The sequence below is a fragment of the Pristiophorus japonicus genome, chromosome 9, assembly GCF_044704955.1.
Source record: "Pristiophorus japonicus isolate sPriJap1 chromosome 9, sPriJap1.hap1, whole genome shotgun sequence".
NCBI lineage: Eukaryota > Metazoa > Chordata > Chondrichthyes > Pristiophoridae > Pristiophorus > Pristiophorus japonicus.
In genome coordinates this window covers 72,644,006-72,663,302 of record NC_091985.1, presented here as the reverse complement: position 1 = coordinate 72,663,302, position 19,297 = coordinate 72,644,006, and the positions used below count along the sequence as shown (strand labels likewise).

At 42.2% G+C, this 19,297-nt stretch overlaps 1 protein-coding gene across 3 annotated transcripts in view; it reads right to left on the bottom strand.

Annotated features, from left to right (window-relative positions):
- ush2a (Usher syndrome 2A (autosomal recessive, mild)) overlaps nucleotides 1-19,297 on the bottom strand; it is a 1,282,968-nt gene that overhangs the window by 541,331 nt on the left and 722,340 nt on the right. For all 3 annotated transcript variants that reach the window (XM_070889457.1, XM_070889458.1, XM_070889459.1), the window contains exons 30-32: nucleotides 18,421-18,606; nucleotides 17,919-18,032; nucleotides 8,476-8,637 (exon numbers count right to left, since the gene is read on the bottom strand). In XM_070889457.1, coding sequence (XP_070745558.1) covers nucleotides 8,476-8,637; nucleotides 17,919-18,032; nucleotides 18,421-18,606 — 462 coding nt within the window. The remainder of the gene's footprint in view (nucleotides 1-8,475; nucleotides 8,638-17,918; nucleotides 18,033-18,420; nucleotides 18,607-19,297) is intronic.

Sequence of the window (19,297 nt, the reverse complement as noted above, 5' to 3'; positions counted from 1 at the left end):
ATGTGCTATGCTTAGTAAGTCCCTTGTTTCCGTTCCCGACTGTTTCAGTGGGAAGATGGAGTAAGATGTGGAGGGAGATTTACGACTTCACCACCTGGGCACTAAGCATTGCCTGGATGGAGCGTAGAGAGGAAAATCCAGCAGGGAGCAGTGCACATCCCTCACAGAATCTGCTGATTTTCCTTCCATTTAAATTAAAGGCATGCCATCCTCCCTGCCCAGATTTAATCTTTGTAATCCACCCGAGTGATGCTTAATGCCCAGGTTGTAAAGACAAAAATTTACCCCATGGCCTTCCAGATTCTGTTTTAGATTATTGAGGCAGACTGCACAATTATGTTTTGTTAACTCCAGCATGATAAATTAACATGACATTTCAACATTAAAGTTAAGGAAACTGATCTCATGGCAATGCATAGAACATAAGAACATAAGAAATAGGAGCAGGAGTAGGCCTTTCGGCCCCTCGAGCCTGCTTTGCCATTCAATAAGATCATAGCTGATCTGATCTTGACCTCAACTCCACTTTTCTGCCTGCTCCCCATAATCCTTGACTCCCCTGCAGTGGCACAGTGAGCTGACACTTAAATGTAATGAACTGGGGACTTGCTAGTCATTGTAAGCAATTTACCACATTGGAAATTCTGACTCAGCCATGCCTCAGTCATCAGATAATTCCTCAGAGAGGAGGGAAAAATTAGAGGATGATTCACATCAGTCCATTCTCAAGCATCCTATAGGGTTACTTAAGGGGGGCTGAAAATCCTGGGGAGGTTGCATCCTGATGTGAGTAACATAGAGTACTAACTGGGACCTTCTGCTGTTGACCCCTCCAGGGTTAAGGGGAAGTTCCCTCATTACCCTACCAATGTCAGGTGTACCTGCCAAGAGAGGTGTTGCCCTCAGCCTTTGTAAGAGCGCCTGTAAAATATATATAAAAATATTTTTTAATCTTCAGCTCTCCAGGTCTCCTGATGCGGGACTTCCATGGGGCAGGTCCATATCCTACATTTGCTGACCTGGAATCATCAATATGTTCTGACTGGCTACTGAAAGGCTGGGAATGCAGAAACTTCTAATGTTGGGAGTGCTGTCTCTGGCCATGTCCGTCCTATGCACTAACCTTGTTTGGGGCAAGTTGATGCTCTGACCCTTACATGACCCTACTGAGTCTCTAATGCAAGGCTAGAACTGGGCATATCCAAATCCTGACCTAACTTAAGCCCCTACTGGTGCATCCCCGCCCGAGCTATGATGAGAATACACGAGAAGGTTCGTGGATTTTCAGCTCCAACATCTGCACTGCAAAACCCTAGACATAGGTTCCCTCTGTTCCCTTGCTCAGCTAATGTTGGTGGGTGGCTTGAGCAATCTCAAATAGAGCAGAAAATGACGTTAATTGAAAATGTGTGGGAAAATTGAGCATGTATGATTCTATATTCAAGACAAAGATCGATAGATTTTTGGATATTAAGGGAATCAAGGGATATGGGGAGAGTGCAGGAAAGTGGAGTTGAGGTAGAAGACCAGCCATGATCTTACTGAATTGCAAAGCAGGCTCGAGGGGCCGAATGGCCTACTCCTGCTCCTATTTCTTATGTTATGTTCTTTGTGGTACAGGCTAATATTTTTCTATTGTCTATAACAACACTGACTACACTTCAAAAGTACTTCATTGGCTGTGGAGCACTTTGAGATGTCCTGAGGTCGTGAAAGGCGCTATATAAATGCAAGTCTTTCTTTTTTCTTTTTTTTTTTGATCCTGATTAATTACTGAGGGAAGAAAAGGGTGAGCAATGGGTTCAGTTACATCAGCAAGCATTCTTAAAACAGATACTACAATAACAACTTGCATATACAGTGCCTTTAACACAGTAAAATGTACAAAGGCACTTCACAAGAGAGTTATCAAACAAAATTTGACACAGAGACACGTAAAGAGATATTGGGCCAGGTGACCAAAAGCATTGTCAAAGAGATAGGTTTTAAGGAGCATCTTAAAGGATGAGAGGGGTAGAGAAGCAGAGAGGTTTAGGGAGGGAATTCCAGAGCTTAGGGAGTAGGCAGATGAAGGCATGGCCACCAATGGTGGAGTGATGAAAATTGGGGATGCGCTAGAGGTCAGAATTGGAGGAGCACAGATCTCAGTGGGATGTAGGAGGTTACAGAAGTAGGGATTAGAAGGACTATGGAGGGATTGATAAACAAGTGAAGTTAATCCATGTCTCAGCTAGTAGATGAGTTGTATTGACCGGACGAATCCTAAGTTTAGTTTGTGCTCTGTGCGGAGTCAGGTAATCATAGAATCATAGGGACGGATTTTCAGTTCCACTCCGCTCTTCACCCGGAGCAGTGGCAATGGTGGCAGTGAGGCATTCGGTCTGGGCGGTCAGCCTCTAGCGCCCCGCAGCGATCCTCGGGTCCGGCTTTGTGGTGGCAGGGAGTCGCACCGCCCAGAAGAGCTGCACCGGTGTACAACATCTCTGGTTGCGACATCGGCGCGAGTTTTGACTTATGCTCGATCCATACGTCCCATAGCACACCCCGCAGCGCGCCCCACAGTGAACACCTGAGAAATCAAGTGGTGTAACGAGACCAACAGCGGATAGGTAAGTAATGGGCTCCTAAGATAAGTGTAAATGTGTTTTCATTTTAATTTTGTTTGCGATTTGTGTTGTGATGGCGTGGGCAATGTTTTGGGAATGTTTTTGTGGCTTTTTCTTTTTAGCTCTTCTGCCACCCCCCGCCCCAGGCACCTCTCGGAACACCCCCGGCCTGGCTCTTTAGCTCGGGAGTTCCCCCCATACTGGCGCCCTAAGGTACAACACCTCCCTCAGCGCTGCGGCCTCCTAACTCAGGGCCCAGCTACCCAGTGTTATTTACTGATGCGCAAACTGTTCCTCGGTCCAAACTTTGCCACCCCACCACCATTACCGTCCCAGAAACATTGAAACTGAAAATCCAGTCCTAGAATGATACAGCATAGAAGGAGACCACTCGTCCCATTGTGCCTGTGCCGACTCTTTGGTAGAGCTATCCAATTAATCCCACTCCCCTACTCTTTCCCCATAGCCCTGTAAATTATTTCCCTTCAATTATTTATCCAATTTCCTTTTGAATGTTACTATTGAATCTGCTTCCACCGCCCTTTCAGGCAATGCATTCTATATCACAACCACTCGTTGTGTAAAAAAATGCTTCCTCATGTCGCCTCTGGTTCTTTTGCCAATTACCTTAAATCTGTGTCCTCTGGTCACCGACCCTTCTGCCACTGGAAACAGTTTCTCCTTATTTACTCACTCAAACATTCATGATTTTGAACACCTTTATCACAACTCCTCTTAACCTCTCTGCTCTGAGGAGAACAATCCCAGCTAATCCAGTCTCTCCACTTAACTGAAGTCTCTTCATTCCTGGCACCATTCTAGTAAATCTCTTCTGCACCCTCTCCAAGGCATTGGCGTCCTTCCTAAAGTGTGGTGTCCAAAGTTGAACACAATACTCCAGCTGGGGCCTAACCAGTGTTTCATAAAAGGTTTAGCATAACATCCTTGCTTTTTCTATTACTCTATTCCTCTATTAATAAAGCCAAGGATCCCATATGCTTTTTTAACTGCCTTCTCAACTTGCCCTGCCACCTTCAAAGATTTGTATACATACACCCCCAGGTTTCTCTGTTCCAGCACACCCTTTAAAATTGTATTATTCAGTTATATCACCTCTCCTGATACTTCCTACCAAAATGCATAATTTCAGTCGTCTTTGCATTAAATTTCATCTGCCACGTGCCTGCCCATTTTATCAGTTTCTCTATGTCCTCCTGGAGTCTGTTACTATCCTTCTTATTGCTTACAACATTTATGAGTTTCATATCATCTGCCAACTTTGAAATTATGACCTGTATCCCCAATTCCAGGTCATTAATATATATCAAAAGGAGCAGTGGTCCTAATACCGACCCCTGGGGATCACCACTGTATACTTCCCTCCAGTCTGAAAAGCAATCATTCACCACTACTCTGCTTTCTAGTCCTCAGCCAATTTTGTATCTATGCCCTTTTAATCACATGGGCTTTAATTTTGCTAAAAGTCTATTATGTGGTATTTTGTCAAATAACTTTGGAAAGTTCATATACACAACATGAACCTTCATCATCACTGTTCGTTACTTCATCAAAGAACTCAATCAAGTTAGTGAAACACGATTTGCCTTTAACATATCCGAGCTGACTTTCATTTATTAGCCCATACTTTTCCAAATGCCAATTAGTATTGTCCCGGATTAGTGGGGATTAAATTGGATAACTCCCGAAAGCGGGCGCATGATTAACATGTGCCCATTCACTGTGATGCAGGCAGCACATCAAATTCATGCTGTCAGCTGTTTACCATGATTGCTGCATAGAGCAAGCACTCCCCATGCTGTTCATTAGCTGCATGCATCAGCAGGGGTCAGAATATCGCGAGAGCCTAGTACTACTTAAAGGCAGCCTGCACCCCTTATTGGGAAGGTACATTGTGGCTACAAGAACTGGTGGGACTCATTTGAAAACTAAATCTGTGCTCTGGTACTTTGATCAACACCTGTCCATGGTAGAGAGCGTGTACCAAGGTTTTCATACACTGCACTGGAGGTCTTGGTGGAAGCGCTGGAACGGAGGAGGAGAGATATCCTGTAAACACAGAGGGGCATGAAGCCCTCCAGACACATACTCAGGAGGCAGTGGGAAGAAATAGCGGTGGAGGTCAATGCCAGGAACGTTGCTCCAAGAACAAGGATGTCTAGCAAGAAGACATTCAATGACCTCACACAAGTTATCATGTCAGTAAGTTCACCTTCAAATGGCATATCCTACCAACTGCACAACTAGCTTCATCCACTGCTCAATTCACTACACCCCGTCACTCACCTACCAATAATCTCTATCAATCAGAACTCAACTTTAACATTCATATGCTTTACCTCACCCTCACACATTTAGCACTGTTGAAAGCCTCTCAACCCACATCTCACAGCTCTCACATTGGCAGCTATTCAACCGTGGCAGCCACATCACCCAAACATATTGCTTGACACTCACTGACCCACTTCCTTCATTCTTGCAGGAGAAGGTGGTGCACAACAGGAGGCAGCAGAAACTAACTGGAGGGAAACAAGCACCCCTATGGAGGAGACAGTGCTGGCCTTTATGGAATGGGGCATTGCTGAGGCCATGGCCACTGGGGAAGCACGTAAGAGCACTTGGAAAGACACAGGTTCACGGAAGAGGCAATAAGTCAATGCATAAGGATGATTAGTTTATTTTTGTATCCAATATGGCATGGTTTCATTTATTAATTTGGATTGGAATGTGTATTAATGTGGGACTGTTGGTGAATGGTTACTGATATCGTTCTTTAATTATTTGATCACATACTGCCCAGGCAGAAAGGGGCTGTCTACATTGTAGCCTCCCTGCAATGGGCATTACAGAGCCCAGTTTCTCCCCCATTGTCCCTAAAAAATTTCCTACCACTGACGTTAGGGTGACTGGCCTGTAGTTGCCGGATTTACCTCTCTTCCCTTTTTGAACAGGGGTGTAACATTTTCAATCCTCTAGTAATCTGGCAATACCCCCCATATCCAAAGAGGATTGGAAAATTGTGGCCAGAGGCTCCGCAATTTCCACCCTTACTTCCCTCAGTAACTAACCTAGGATGCATTACATCCAAACCAGGCGACTTTTCTACTTTGAATACTGACAATCTTTTAAGTATCTTCTTTATCTATTTTTATCTGATTCAATATTGCTAGTGCCTCCTCCTTTACTGTTACATTGGCAGCTTCCTCTTCTCCAGAGAAAAATCAGCTAAGGTGACTGCAGAGCCACTTCAGTTTGCTCAGTGTCCTTGGGCAAGGAAAGAAAAATAGGTTCCCACTCCTGGTCATTATGCCACAAACTGTGCTTGAGTGGAGATGACTGGGCTTCGGGTGAAGTCAGAATCAGTCTTAGTGGTGATGTCTCACACTAGGGTTAAACATGAAGAAAGGCAAATGTGGACAAAGTACTCGAGGCCAATTGGCCGCAATGAAATTGTAGCCCAGCTAGAAGTTCAGAAACTATGGGGCAGTGGGGGGGGAGGGGATGGAAATATTGCCAACAAAGTAAGTACAGCTCCAAAAAAGGTAAAATAAGTACAACAAAGGTAAAAGGCAATAGAAAGCCATGGAATTGTGGGAATGCATCATTCCTGTTTGCAGTTAAGATTCATATGGAAAGGTTGCACACTTCCTTACCAGAAAGGAGTGAAAATTAGAGGAAGAGTAAACCAGAATTGTTTTCACAAACTACAGTTGCAAATTAGCTTAGTCAGGCAGAGATCTGGAAATTGCATGTGTGCCTTTTTAGCTGGGCAAACTGAAAAGACAATGGCCCAGAAATCCCGGTCAGCTGCTTCCCGCGGGCGATTGGGTAAAAAACTTTACAAAAATGTGCACTTACCTTATCCTGCTGTGCACACGCGAGTTCCCAGTCTTGAGGCCTCCTCTGACTGTGCATCGTAGTGTATGCACGTCGGGACGGGTGTAGGCCTGGAGCTGCAGTCACATGACTCTGGGCAGCCAATCAGGTAAAGTATGTTCTCATTCATAATAATGGGAACTCCGTAACTTGGAGTACCCATTATTATGAATAAGAAACAGCCCCCAAAACACACAAAACCAATAATAAAAGATAGAAAAAAATACACCACATATTTTTATTAATTTAAATTAAAGTTATTTATGTATTTAAATAACTAAAAGTTACAAATCAAATAGTCGTTCTGTATTAGCAGCTGTTGTGATGTCACAATAACATCTGTTTGATGAATATGGGGATAAAGCTCGAATAAGATGAAGGACACAGCTGGTTGATCAAACACAAATATGAAAAAAGGATAGAGATGCGAAATTGCTTGGATAGAATTGGGTGATAGAAAATGATAAGAGTTGAAAATTGTAATGGACCAAGCCAAAAGAAAAAGGGCAAAGGCAGCAGATCATGGGAAATGAATGGAAAGATGGAAAATTATAAACTTGGAAGATTGCAGGGATATAGCTAAGAGCTATTGTGAGCTAAACAAGCAAAAAAGTAGAAAAAAGAGAACTGGAAAGTTAAACTTTCTTTGGAAACAACAAGAATAAAGCTATTAGATATATAGGTAAGCAATTTTAAAATTAAATTATAGAGAGATGCATGAAACAAATATTACAGGCCAGGGCGGAATGGCCGTCACTAGCGGGGCGGAAGTGGGGCGGGGCGGAATGGCCGTCACTAGCGGGGCAGAGTGGCCGTCACTCACGGGGCAGAGTGGCCGTCACTAGTGGGGCGGGACAGAGTGGCCGTCACTAGCGGGCGGGGCAGAGCGTCTGACATTGAAAAGCAGCAGCGCGGGGCTGATGACGTCAACGCGCTTGTACGCCGCTATGTCTCTCCCCTTCAGTTAAAGGGGAGGGCCGCTGCAAACTCTGCAGCCATGTTAGTAGCAAACACTGGGCCACCAGGGAGGGTTTCGGACAGGCCAGCAGCCTGGCACCCAAGAAGGGATGCCAGGCTGCCTGTTGGTGGCCCGCTGAACCCGCGGCCTTAATTGTCGGCCCGACCTGGCAGTTGGCTGACAAAATAAAATAATATGGCGTCGTCGGCAGCAACACCTCCCTTTTAAGGGTGGCTGTGCCGCCATGCCACAGACAGTGTACCGACAGCAAAAGTTGTCAGTGGCACCGACCGGCGGCGGGGCTGCTCCTGCAAGGCAATACCAGGCCAGGAAAGGGGTAATTTTCCAAGGGGCAATTTCGGGAAGTGGTTCCCACCAGTCGGTAAGGGGTCAGCACATGCCGCTGCGGTGGGAAAACGGGCGGAGCGGTGGCCTACACCACTCCAAACCTGAGGAAGGGCAATTTTCAAAATGGCAGCCCCTCTTTGGAGACTTGGCATCCATTCCGCACCGACCCGTGGCCGTCGCTTTCAGACGGCCAGAGGCCTTATAGAAAGGGCCAATTTCAGCCGCATAGTCTTTTGACAGCTGAGCTTTCTTTATAATTAAACTGACTTTTAAGTAAACATAAATGAAGAAAATGCATCTCACAAAGTCAGCTTATCTATATATAGGGTGTGGGGATGAGCTCAACCCCTTTTAAATCTTGGATTCATTCTGGATGTATATGAAATCAGAGACTTAAGAATAAGTCAACATTTGTTTGTATTAACTGAAAAATGTAACCTGACAATAACTTCAAGGCAAACTAGTCATCCGAGCAGGTAATTTACATTTTAAATATGTAATCAAATAGTACCTTTACAATTTTTTATTTTCTAGTATGCATATCCTGTGAATGCATTTCCAGGCATTTTTACTTTCAAGGTTCCATGTAGAACAACAAAATATTGTATATGTTTACTTTAGGCTTTAACTATGTTGGGGCTGATTATTAATACAAAATGCAAAACTTACCAGTCACATTGTATGTTTGCTCACTGCCTGTGTAAATCAGTTTACCATCTTTGAACATAACATAATGGGTGATAATACCGTTTGGTCGCTTTGGTAAAGTCCATGACACCAGTAATGAAGTAGGAAAAGTTACAACAGATGGAGCCTGAACATCTTCAGGTGCTAAAAAAACAAATAATAATAATATTAGACAAATAACATTTAGGGTACATTTATTTAGTGTACAGTTTACTTTAAATTGAAATTTCCCCAATTCCATTTATATAGAATTTTCCTTAATAAAGGCAATTTTTATTCAATTTACAGTTTCTATTTTTATTGTTATAATGCTAAATGGTTAATCATTCATATGTGCTCTAGTCAATATATTAGATACTCAAAGTCATCATAACTGCTCTATCACTGTAAATCCAGAACAGTTTTTTTTAAAAACAGATATATCTATTGTAGTATACTCACTTGTACTGGCCAGATTATGTTTGCTACTGGAATTGCACATTCCTTTAAAATTGTGCAGCACCATTCTCCATCCGTAGATATATTTGCAATATACTGATTAAGCCAAAACATGGGCACATGCACTGTAGTGCTCAAAGTGTTAGAGGAAAATGGAGAACTCTGTCATCATCATCATCATAGGCAACCCCTCGAAACGAGGATGACTTGCTTCCATGCCAAAAAGGGATGAGTTCACAGGTGTTTCAATGAAGGACCTAATATTCCAGGTCCCAAACTACATCCTGAAGGGTGGAAGATGCCTGTAGGTGGATTTTTTTTAAACGTGTGGTGGCCGTTACACACCAGCCACCATATGGGTTTGACAGAGCTAGGTCTTGGTCCAGTGGCAAGGATTAACCAAGACACCTGGAGACCAGCTCTGCTGCACGGACCTACCGCGCACACATATCGCAGTGTGGGCTGGCCCGTGCTGCCCCTAGGCCTTCGCCTCTTCTGGGCCTCGAACTCACGCTGCTCCTGGGTCGATCACGTCTACGAACTCTCGCCGCTCCTTCGCCCTGACCTCGCCACTTCTGCTGTATCTGCCCACACACTGCATCTAAATTCTTTGTAATCTTAATTTCCTCTTCCTCATTGAGCTGGGCTTCTCACTCGTGGGCCTCCAAATCCAGTTTTACTTTCTTCCCCTTGCTGTCAAGTTACATACCACTCATATAACCTGGTTTCTACTAGTATTTATTTATTGGTCCAAAAGGTTGGAAATGGGAAAGAAGTTAGGCATAGCAAAGTTTGAATATGTATTACTGCAATGTGACATTTTTGTTAGCTGTTTGAGATTTGTTAGACCAGAGCTGACAAAGCATTATGTCACTGGCATACAGTGACCTTGGCCGAATCTCTGAGACGGCAGTGCACCTAAATTTAAGTGCAATTCAGTAGCTTCACTTTGTGTCAAATTTATGTTATGGGTCTGAATGTAGCTTTCTTTGTCAGACTTATACATGTTAAAAATGATCTTGAGCTCCCCAGATGGCTCAACAAGTTCATCCAGTGAGTAGCAGAGTTGTGCAAATAAGGAAGGTCTCAGGTTTGATCCCCAATATGTAAATTGGCTGATCGCCATCAGTTGGCAGTGTCGGTGTAACAATTGTCTTCAGTGCCCTTGGGTTAGGGAGGAGAAAATGTGACTGGGGTTTCTACAACCGATCACTAGCCAGTGGCCTTGTGGGAAGCATGGAATTTAAGTAATTACAGTATCTGGCTTGGCAGTTATACCTCAGCGGCTGAATAGCCTGCACATGTTCACAATGGGGCATTACAAATGAAGGACTGTGTACTATGATAAAGAGTCTTTACATTTCAGGTAGATTAACATGTCTGAATGTACCTGAAAAGCAACACTAAGATTAAAAATGCTCCCAGGTTCTGACTACCTATTTCATTTCAGATTGTACCTTCTGTTGTAAATGGAATGCTCATATTACAACAATTCATGGGAAAGTCAGTTTCATTAAAGATGATTAATTTTTACATGAATTACTCCTTTCTTTTACTTATTTAATTGAAGGCTAGTCCCAGCATCTGCAGCTCCTGGAGGCTCACCATGTTAGCTCAAAACTTGGAAAACAGGCATTGAGCTGATATCCAAATGGGTCTATCAATGTTTAGCACAAATCACTATCTTTCTCTAGATGTCAATTTGGAGACATCAGGAGTTGAAAGATTCTGCACTGGCCAGTTACTGCTGTATAACTATGAAGGAGATAAACTGTAGTCTTAAAAATCCTGATTTAAGCAAACTGATATTTCTTACACCAGCAAGTTGTCCAACTGTATGGAAATTAAACATTATTTTAATGGTAGGTTATGTTCAATCTTGTACACAATTATTCTTAGGTTTGAACTGTCCTCTAAGATTTTATTTTGACAATCTAAAATATTTGAACAAAACATGGGAATGATAGAATAGTGGTTATGTTACTGGAATAGTAATCCGAGGCCTGTTAATGTTCCATAATGTTTCACCCAGAGAGCAATGAATCTGTGGAATTCTCTACCACAGAAAGTTGTTGAGGCCAATTCAAAAAGGAGTTCGATGTAGTCCTTACTACGAGAGGGATCAAGGTGTATGGCGAGAAAGCAGGAATGAGGTACTGAAGTTGCATGTTCAGCCATGAACTCATTGGATGGCGGTGCAGGCTCGAAGGGCCGAATGGCCTACTCCTGCACCTATTTTCTATGTTTTTATGTTTCTATAAGAAATAGGAGCAGGAGTAGCCCATTTGACCCCCCCGAACCTGCTCCGTCATTTAATAAGATCATGGCTGATCTGATCATGGACTCGGCTCCATTTCCCTGCCCGCTCCCTAAAACCCTTTATTTCCTTATCACTCAAAAATCTGTCCATCACCGCCTTAAATATATTTAAGTTCCGAAGTTCAAATCCCACCATGGCAGCTGGGGAATTTAAATTCAGTTAATTAAATAAAAAGCTAGTATTAGTAATGGTGACCATGACACTTCCGGATTGTTGTTAAAACTCATCTGGTTCACTAATGTCCTTCAGGGAAGGAAAAGGCCTATATGTGACTTCAGACCCACAGCAACGTGGTTGACTCTTAACTCCCTGCTGAAATGGCCTAGCAAGCCATTCAGTTGCACCAAAACTGCTACAAAATATACCACACGGACTGCAGCAGTTCAAAAAAACGGCTCACCACCACCATCTCAAGGGCAACTAAGGATGGGCAATAAATGCCTTGCCAACGACGCCCACATCCCATGAATAAATGTTTTAAAACTCTGAATTTTGAATTCTTCAACTGCTTTCAGAACAAAAAATTATGCATCATAGATTTAACTGCAAAAGACAATAAATTGCATTCCTTAATTTTACATTTAATAAAAAGAGTATCAATACTGCTGTTTCATACATTCCATCCATTGTGCAGTTTATCAAATTTATAATTAAGATATATTAAAGCAAAATAATTGCATCTTCAGATATAGTTACTATAATATGAACACACAGCATTGGTCTCAGGTTTATAGCATCTGTATGAGATTGAACTGCATCAATCCTGAATCCTGAATACAAACATCAAGAGGCATCAGCACATTTATCAGCATGAAAGCTTTGCCATGATGAATGCTCTACATGCCCCAGGTCAAAATTTACTTACCCAAGGCAAGACCAAATGTCAATATCAGACTCTGCATATCACACTATTCCAGCATTCATGAAAAAAAATCAATAGACTTTGCTGTAGGTGAACCGTTAGCATGCAGTTTGTATTACTTCATGGTCCTATTAATGTCAATCTTAGTATAAGCTTTCAAACAAGTGGTGCAGTTCAAGCAAACATTTCTGAGATGTATAAAACTAAATATTAAAATAAATGTATCAATTAATAATGCAAAGTAGGAATAAAAATACTTCAAGAAATTGTCCTCATCTGTAACACCTTTGTTTAAAAAAAATCACATTATCCTATAAATTATGATGTTTAAATTTTCACTCTTGTTGAGAGCAATATTATTACCACAAGTTGTGATTGTAATATGCATGTAACTCTGACGTATTGGTCTGCATGCAGTGCTGCACTCAGAGAAAGCATTCTTGAATGGGCAGTTAATTAGCGGAACGAATCAGCTGGCCATTGTATAACCCATCCAATTTACATTCCATTGATTTCAATGGAGTGAAATTCAGGCATGTTCTACAAGGGGTGTCCAATTCATTCCAGCAGATTGCTGCCCACATGGTGAAAATGTACCCCGATATTTTTTATTATGTATTCATGAAGTCACCAGTTTATTCACTATGAAATAGAATTATTTTGGGCACCTAAGCACTTGTTCACAAATACACATCATACCAACGATGTTGAGCTTGAGTTAGCTAGGATGGTATCTCAGCAGCTCAACAAAATTCAATGTCGTGGGATAGTCATTCCTAAACCAAAGATTTATGTTAATATGAATAGCACATTCATCAAGCAACTGAATGAAAACTCTGATAAACCATCACACCTGAGTATTTGCTGACTCTTATTTGCTGTGAGTCTGAGCAAACCTTTAATCACAAAGCCAATTAGCTATCTCTGAAAAGTTATTTTTTAACCATGCAATTGCTTTCTTTTATAAGAATTCAATTTTTGCTTTCTATTTTTGCCCTTTTACTGCATTTCTTGACAATTTTGGGGCTTTTCCATTTTTTGGCAAAATATATTTTTTTCTTTTAATTTTTTTTCCACTCTGAATAATGAACCAAAAGTCATTAGTAATAGCAGAGTTGAAACTTACATGCAGCTACAACTATTGTAGTTGGTTTTATCTTAAAACAATGCTAACGCAATACGGAGTGGGGTGAGTCCACACAGCCCGAGCACTGAGTATTGAAACTTGCAGGAACTGGAAGTGTTATTGATTACTATTTTTGAGAAAATGTGATAATTTCTGATGCAAATCTTCCAAAGAATATAGAAGTAGAACTTGAACCGACTACATTTTAGTAATCAGTAATAATGCTTTCTATTATTTCTGGTATTTATTTGATTAAAGAAAAACTTTCAGAATTCTCACTTAATATTGTTTTAATCATTGTTGAAATTTCTCATTATAAATATTTGGTTTATGAATTCAAGCTGTAAAATTTCCGTAATAAACTCCAGGGCCACGATTTCGCCAACTGAGGCGGGTCCAGTGCGGCCGGAGTAGGTGGCGGGTTGCGGCCCCGCTTCTGTTTCCATCTCGCTCTGTGAAAAGAATTTTACATTGATGGGACTTGTTAAGCTCGCCCTGTGAGGTTCCTGGCCAATTAATAGGAAGCGGGTCTGAATTCGTCATTTGATGACGCGTCATCAGCCGGTTTCCTTAAAAGAACCATGTCCACATTGATTTTGCCAGTTGTGCTGTCAGTGTTCTACAGCATTGAGGTGCTGCAAACACTGACAAGCACTGCACAGAGGTGCACGGCTACACCCAGGCTCTCTCACGACTCCCTCCATAAGCTTATAGAGGAAGTCACAGCATGCAGGGAGGATCTATTCCCTTCCAATGGATGGAGGAGACCTCCCCAATAGATCAACGCAGCCTGGTTGCAAATTGCACAGGAGGGCACAAACAGGGATGTCGTCAGGAGGACCTAGCTGCAGTGGCGCAAGCCTTTCAATTATTTCAGTAAATCACACAATATTACTGCAAAGCCACACTCAACCTTATCCTGCTGTGCCTCTCATCACATTCCCATCACTTTATCTTCCCTACCCTACCCCTGCACATCATTACTCACACCAACTTACCTTGCACCTCTACCCATCCCACTCTCTCTATCTACATTATCAATTCCCCATATCACTAGCCACCCTTCACACCCACCCTTATCCTAGCCCAATCATACCAACTAACAACACACAAGGGTAGAGACTTGGGTCTTTTAGCTAATGTTCATGTAATGTTTCTGTTAAAGGAAATCTTTATTTTAAACACTTTGCCCTCTTGGACAGATTTTTGTGCACTTTTGCAAGTGGCTTAGTGAGTTGTAGTGAATGGTGAGAAAGGGGGTACTGAAGTTTCATGTTCAGCCATGAACTCATTGAATGGCGGTGCAGGCTAGAAGGGCTGAATGGCCTGCTCCTGCACCTATTTTCTATGTTTCTATGTTTCTAAATAACGGTACCCCGCAATGATGATTGTTAAAGGAATGGCTTGGGCATTGCAGGGATGCTTTGTGGTGTTGGTGTGGGGTGGTGCCAATCTGGCGCATCATGTGGCAGCCAGTGTGTACAGTGTCAATGAAAGTAAATCTGGTCATGGTGAGGCCATCCCTGGCCTCCCGGGCAACAATGTGGTCAGATGCTGATGCCCTCTGTCCTGTGCAGCATCAGGTGATTGCGGAAAAGGTTGTTGTTGGTGCTGCTGGTTTTGGGACTGATCCTGGTGGGATTCTGAGGACCAAGGTGAGATTTTTTTCAAGGGTACCGATGATGATGGAATAGATAGCAGTTGAAGTTAAGATGACATAACGATCTGTGAATGGAGAGAGGGGTTGCTCCAAGGGGGTGCTAGTGGATAGAGAGTTTACTCCAAACATTTCCAAACTGCATAAAGCTCAAAAGTGTTATCCAAATCCTGAAGGCTCCAGCTTCTAAGATTGGAAAGTGAACAGCTGGGAAATGGTAGCTTTTATACCACATTTCCAACTGTCACCTATTTAGAAGAATGGAGAGTCAGAAAGTCCGACCTACTTACCTGACGTGATCTCCAAGCGCCGTGAACCTTGTCAAAAAGCTGGAAACATAGTAAGTAGATAATAAAATGCTGTTTAAGCACCTTTTAACAAGCTGTTAACAATGCCTATTGCCTCCCCAGTCACTCGGTGTCGGGTATGTAACGCACAGATAGACCCGACACTTGGGAGACTGACATGGAGGGAGGTTGACAGTGGGCTGCCGACCCGCTGTCATTTTTTTATATTTTGACAGCGGACCTGCTTCCGAACACGATCTCTGTGCGCCGGCAAAATTCCATCCCAGATCTGGTAGTGTGTTGAGTTAAGGTACAATCAATTTTTATAAAAATCTCTAACTATGTCCAGAATTTGTCCTCTAATATTGCCAATAGTCATTTCTGGGATTAGAATTAGCAGATGAATGCTCAACACAAAATGCATGTGACATTTCTTTGTCTGGTATTTTAACACCATTAAAACAGCAGACACAGAAATATCATACAAACATATTAAGTGTTAACAATAATTTCTAGGTAACAGTGACTATATGCAGGGAGAAAAATTCCCCAGCGCCCCGATTAGGGGCGGTAACTGGCCCAGGTCGGGTTTTCCTGCACCCGGCTCGGATGGCCCGCCCCAGACGCGAAATTGCGGTTACTGTCCCTCAGAGGAAGTGCAGCGCAATCTTGCACACTCCACTTCCTCTTGGGGTGGGTTCCAGGGAGATGCTGGGGCATGATCGACTGTGCTACACGGATGCTTTGCATAGCGCTGACACAGTTCAATGACCCTCCCCTTCGCTTAAAGGGGAAGGCTGCTGTGCACTCTGCCAGGCCTCTGATGATCTCCACTGGGCCACCAGGGCGGTGTGGTGCCGAGGCCACAGCCCAGCACCCAAAACAGAGTGCCGGGCTGCACAATGGCGGCCCGGACCACGCAAGGGGAGAAGAAGGCAGGCCGACCGGTTGTCGGCAAAACTGCCAAGCTGGCAGCGTGGGTGCTCCACCTTTAACTTCAGCCCCACGAGCGGAAGTCGGCTGGTTCGCAGCCCGCGAGACTAACCACTGACATTGCTTGCAGCAGCCTCGCATGGCACTGGCCAATGTCCTCTGTGGGGCGGCAAGGGCTTGGTGCGCGGCGCTAAGGGGTCGCCACACACAGCAACGACGTCAATGGCAGTTGCACAGCGGCCCGGGACGCTGCCAGCGGGGCGCGGCACTAACTCCCGCGCTAACTCCCGTGGAGGCGCTAACGGGCATCGCAAAAGTGGGCAATTCCAACCCCACAGCTTTTTGTACAGAAAATACACTGGGCCTGATTTGTTCTTTAGCACTGAATGGAAATGATTTTAGTTTGGAATCCAGTTAGAACCTGATAATACAAAAGGCATAATACTGTGGATGCTGGGTCTTTGAAATATAAACAGAAAATGCTGGAAATACTCAGATGGTCAGCCAGCATTTATGGAGAGAGAAACAGGAACCTGATAATGACTTGTTGCAGTGATTCAAAAACATGCAGCAACATATTCCACATAGTACTGAACACAGAAATCAGGAGGAAACCTATTGTATTAAGAGTAATGTTCAGTGCATGAAGGAACTTTCTTCCCACACAAAAATAGATGTATCTACATTTCAATTATATATTGATTCCATCTTTGTAGTTGTTTCATGGTATGAGCAGTTTGATTAACAGAAGATAAGGAGCAAGAATTGACTGTAAATTATAACAGACTGGATGAAAATGAATTGACTTAAAAAACTGTTTACTCTTTACACTGGTGTGTTAAATAACATTAAAAACTACATTTCTTGTCTTATTTCTTTCTAATAATATTATTTACATATATAAAAAAACACCTGACCATTAATTTAATTGATTTCAAAAGATTTTTGTGCTTTTAAAGTCAAGTTAATTCTAGTGTATTATTTTTATTCTGTGTTTAATTTCTTGCTAAAGTCACTCCATGGTTCTACTAAGGTACTCAAGGAACAGCAGCTAAATTAGATTAAAAAATGGTAATTACTCTTTCACAGCACTGCAAAGTAAATCTATTATATGTTTCGATAGAAGAATCTGTTCCTTGGCACTAAAAGTTTGAAGTCATTTGCAGTTTTGAATGAAATTTATATGGCTGGGGTTGTGGTCTGCACTGTCTTCAGGGATATGCAGTATATTCAAGTCTATGTTTAGACATCATGGCAAATCGAAACCTATCCCAGTAAGCAGCAGAGGCAGCCCTAATAATGAACTTGAAGGTTAAATAAAATGTATTAAATAATGTGGTAAACTTGAATGTACTAAGAAGGCTTAGCAAAAAAAAACTTTGTCAGTTTAAGAAGCTCATGGAAATCAAGCATTTGATTTCCAATTTCATACTTTGCCATACAATCAATTCTTTTTAGTCAGACTGTCTCTAGATTTACTTCCCTGCTGTAGTAAAATGAAGAAGCTTTCATTAATCTTTCAGATGCCTCATATTAACGACGAGGCTCTTGCATGAACAATGTAACAGCAATTAAAAAGCCCATTAATCTGCATTACAGCTATTAAAGATGCATGTCATTAAACGGTATCGAGTTTGATTCATTTTCTCACCAAAAATGGAACAATTATGGTCTGGCAATGTACTTTGTCATCAAATTAGGTTGGAGTTTTCCAGCAAATGGCTTTGCAATTCTTTAATTCTTTACCTATTTTATTATTCATCATAGAAATGTGGAAGCTAAAACCTCCTAAAATGCTCTACCTTCTTCTGGTGTTATAAGTTTCCGTGTATGTGCACTTTCCGCACAGCCAGCCATAGTGCAGACAGTCAGTGTTATGCTATAATTTGTAAAAGGAATCAAGCCAGTCAAGTTTCCTATAAAGGGAACAAACAAGAATTGGCAAGTGTAAATTATCCCATTATACAGAAATAACAGTTTAAAACAATCAAATTAAAATTGTATGTACACAGTCTGCATAAATGTGCTACCAGCACACTTCTATATTTTGTGCAGCCACATCAGGGACAGCTTGGCCAGCATCCACTATAATCTGTTCCTCTTCATTATGTTAATCTGTGGGCGGAGAAATTCTTGTCATCTTCGTGTAGCCCCATACAGCAACAGTAAACACCTTATCCTGTCTGTAATTGGACAGGTGTCTGTATCTGTGTCACCCAGCCTTTAATTCAATTAAGGTACAGTCTGCATTGCTCTCATTACACAATAATTTTCTTATTTATTTCATCAGTCTGTGAAATTTACCTGCTAGAGAACGGATGTCAGTAAAGTTGGCCCTGATGGAGGACGTGCTGGGACTGTCCTCATTGTATGCTTTCAAAATGTACTTCTCAATTACACCTCTGACCTCAGCAGGCTCGTCCCAGCTCACCTCAACTCTGTAACCATTTATACTGTGAATCCTTGAGGGAGTCGGCACACTTTGTGGAACTGGAAGGAACAAAATAAGAGTTGGATAAAGACCAGAAGTCCACATGAAACACCACACATCTGTCAGCATTAGAGGCTGCAGTAAATTTAATGCAAACATTTGCATAATTATTATAATTTACAAGTTGCAACTTCCTAACGCAGTTGAAAACAGAGAACATGGATTTATTTTCCAGACTTCCACAAAAAATTCTGCACATTTATTTAAATTTTTAAATTAATGTATTATTTTGAATTCACATAATGGCTAGGTAGATTTTCAGTAATAATATAACTTCTATAATCCCTGTTTAAAGCACTTTTGAAATGTATGATAAAATGATACACTGGGTTTACAACTGGGAGTGACTGTCAAATTTCATAATCCCGTATCAAACTGTGAAGATCAGAACAATCACTGCTCACTGTTATACTTCAAAATCTATCTGGCAGAAGTCAGGTAAAGTAATGGTTAAGGTGGTCTCTTCAGACTGCTGTGGTCATGGATTCAAATTTCAATGGTTGTTTCTCCATTATAACACCAGCTACTCCCTGGAGTCACATGATGGATTTAATCAGCTGCAAGCCAAGCCTCCAGGTGAGCTGCCTTCCTAAAGTGGTTTCTCCCCTCAATGAAAACTTTATGCACATCTTGCATCAAGTATGTCTGATACTGAATCCACTGAGCAGCAATGGCACTGGAAGCCTTGGA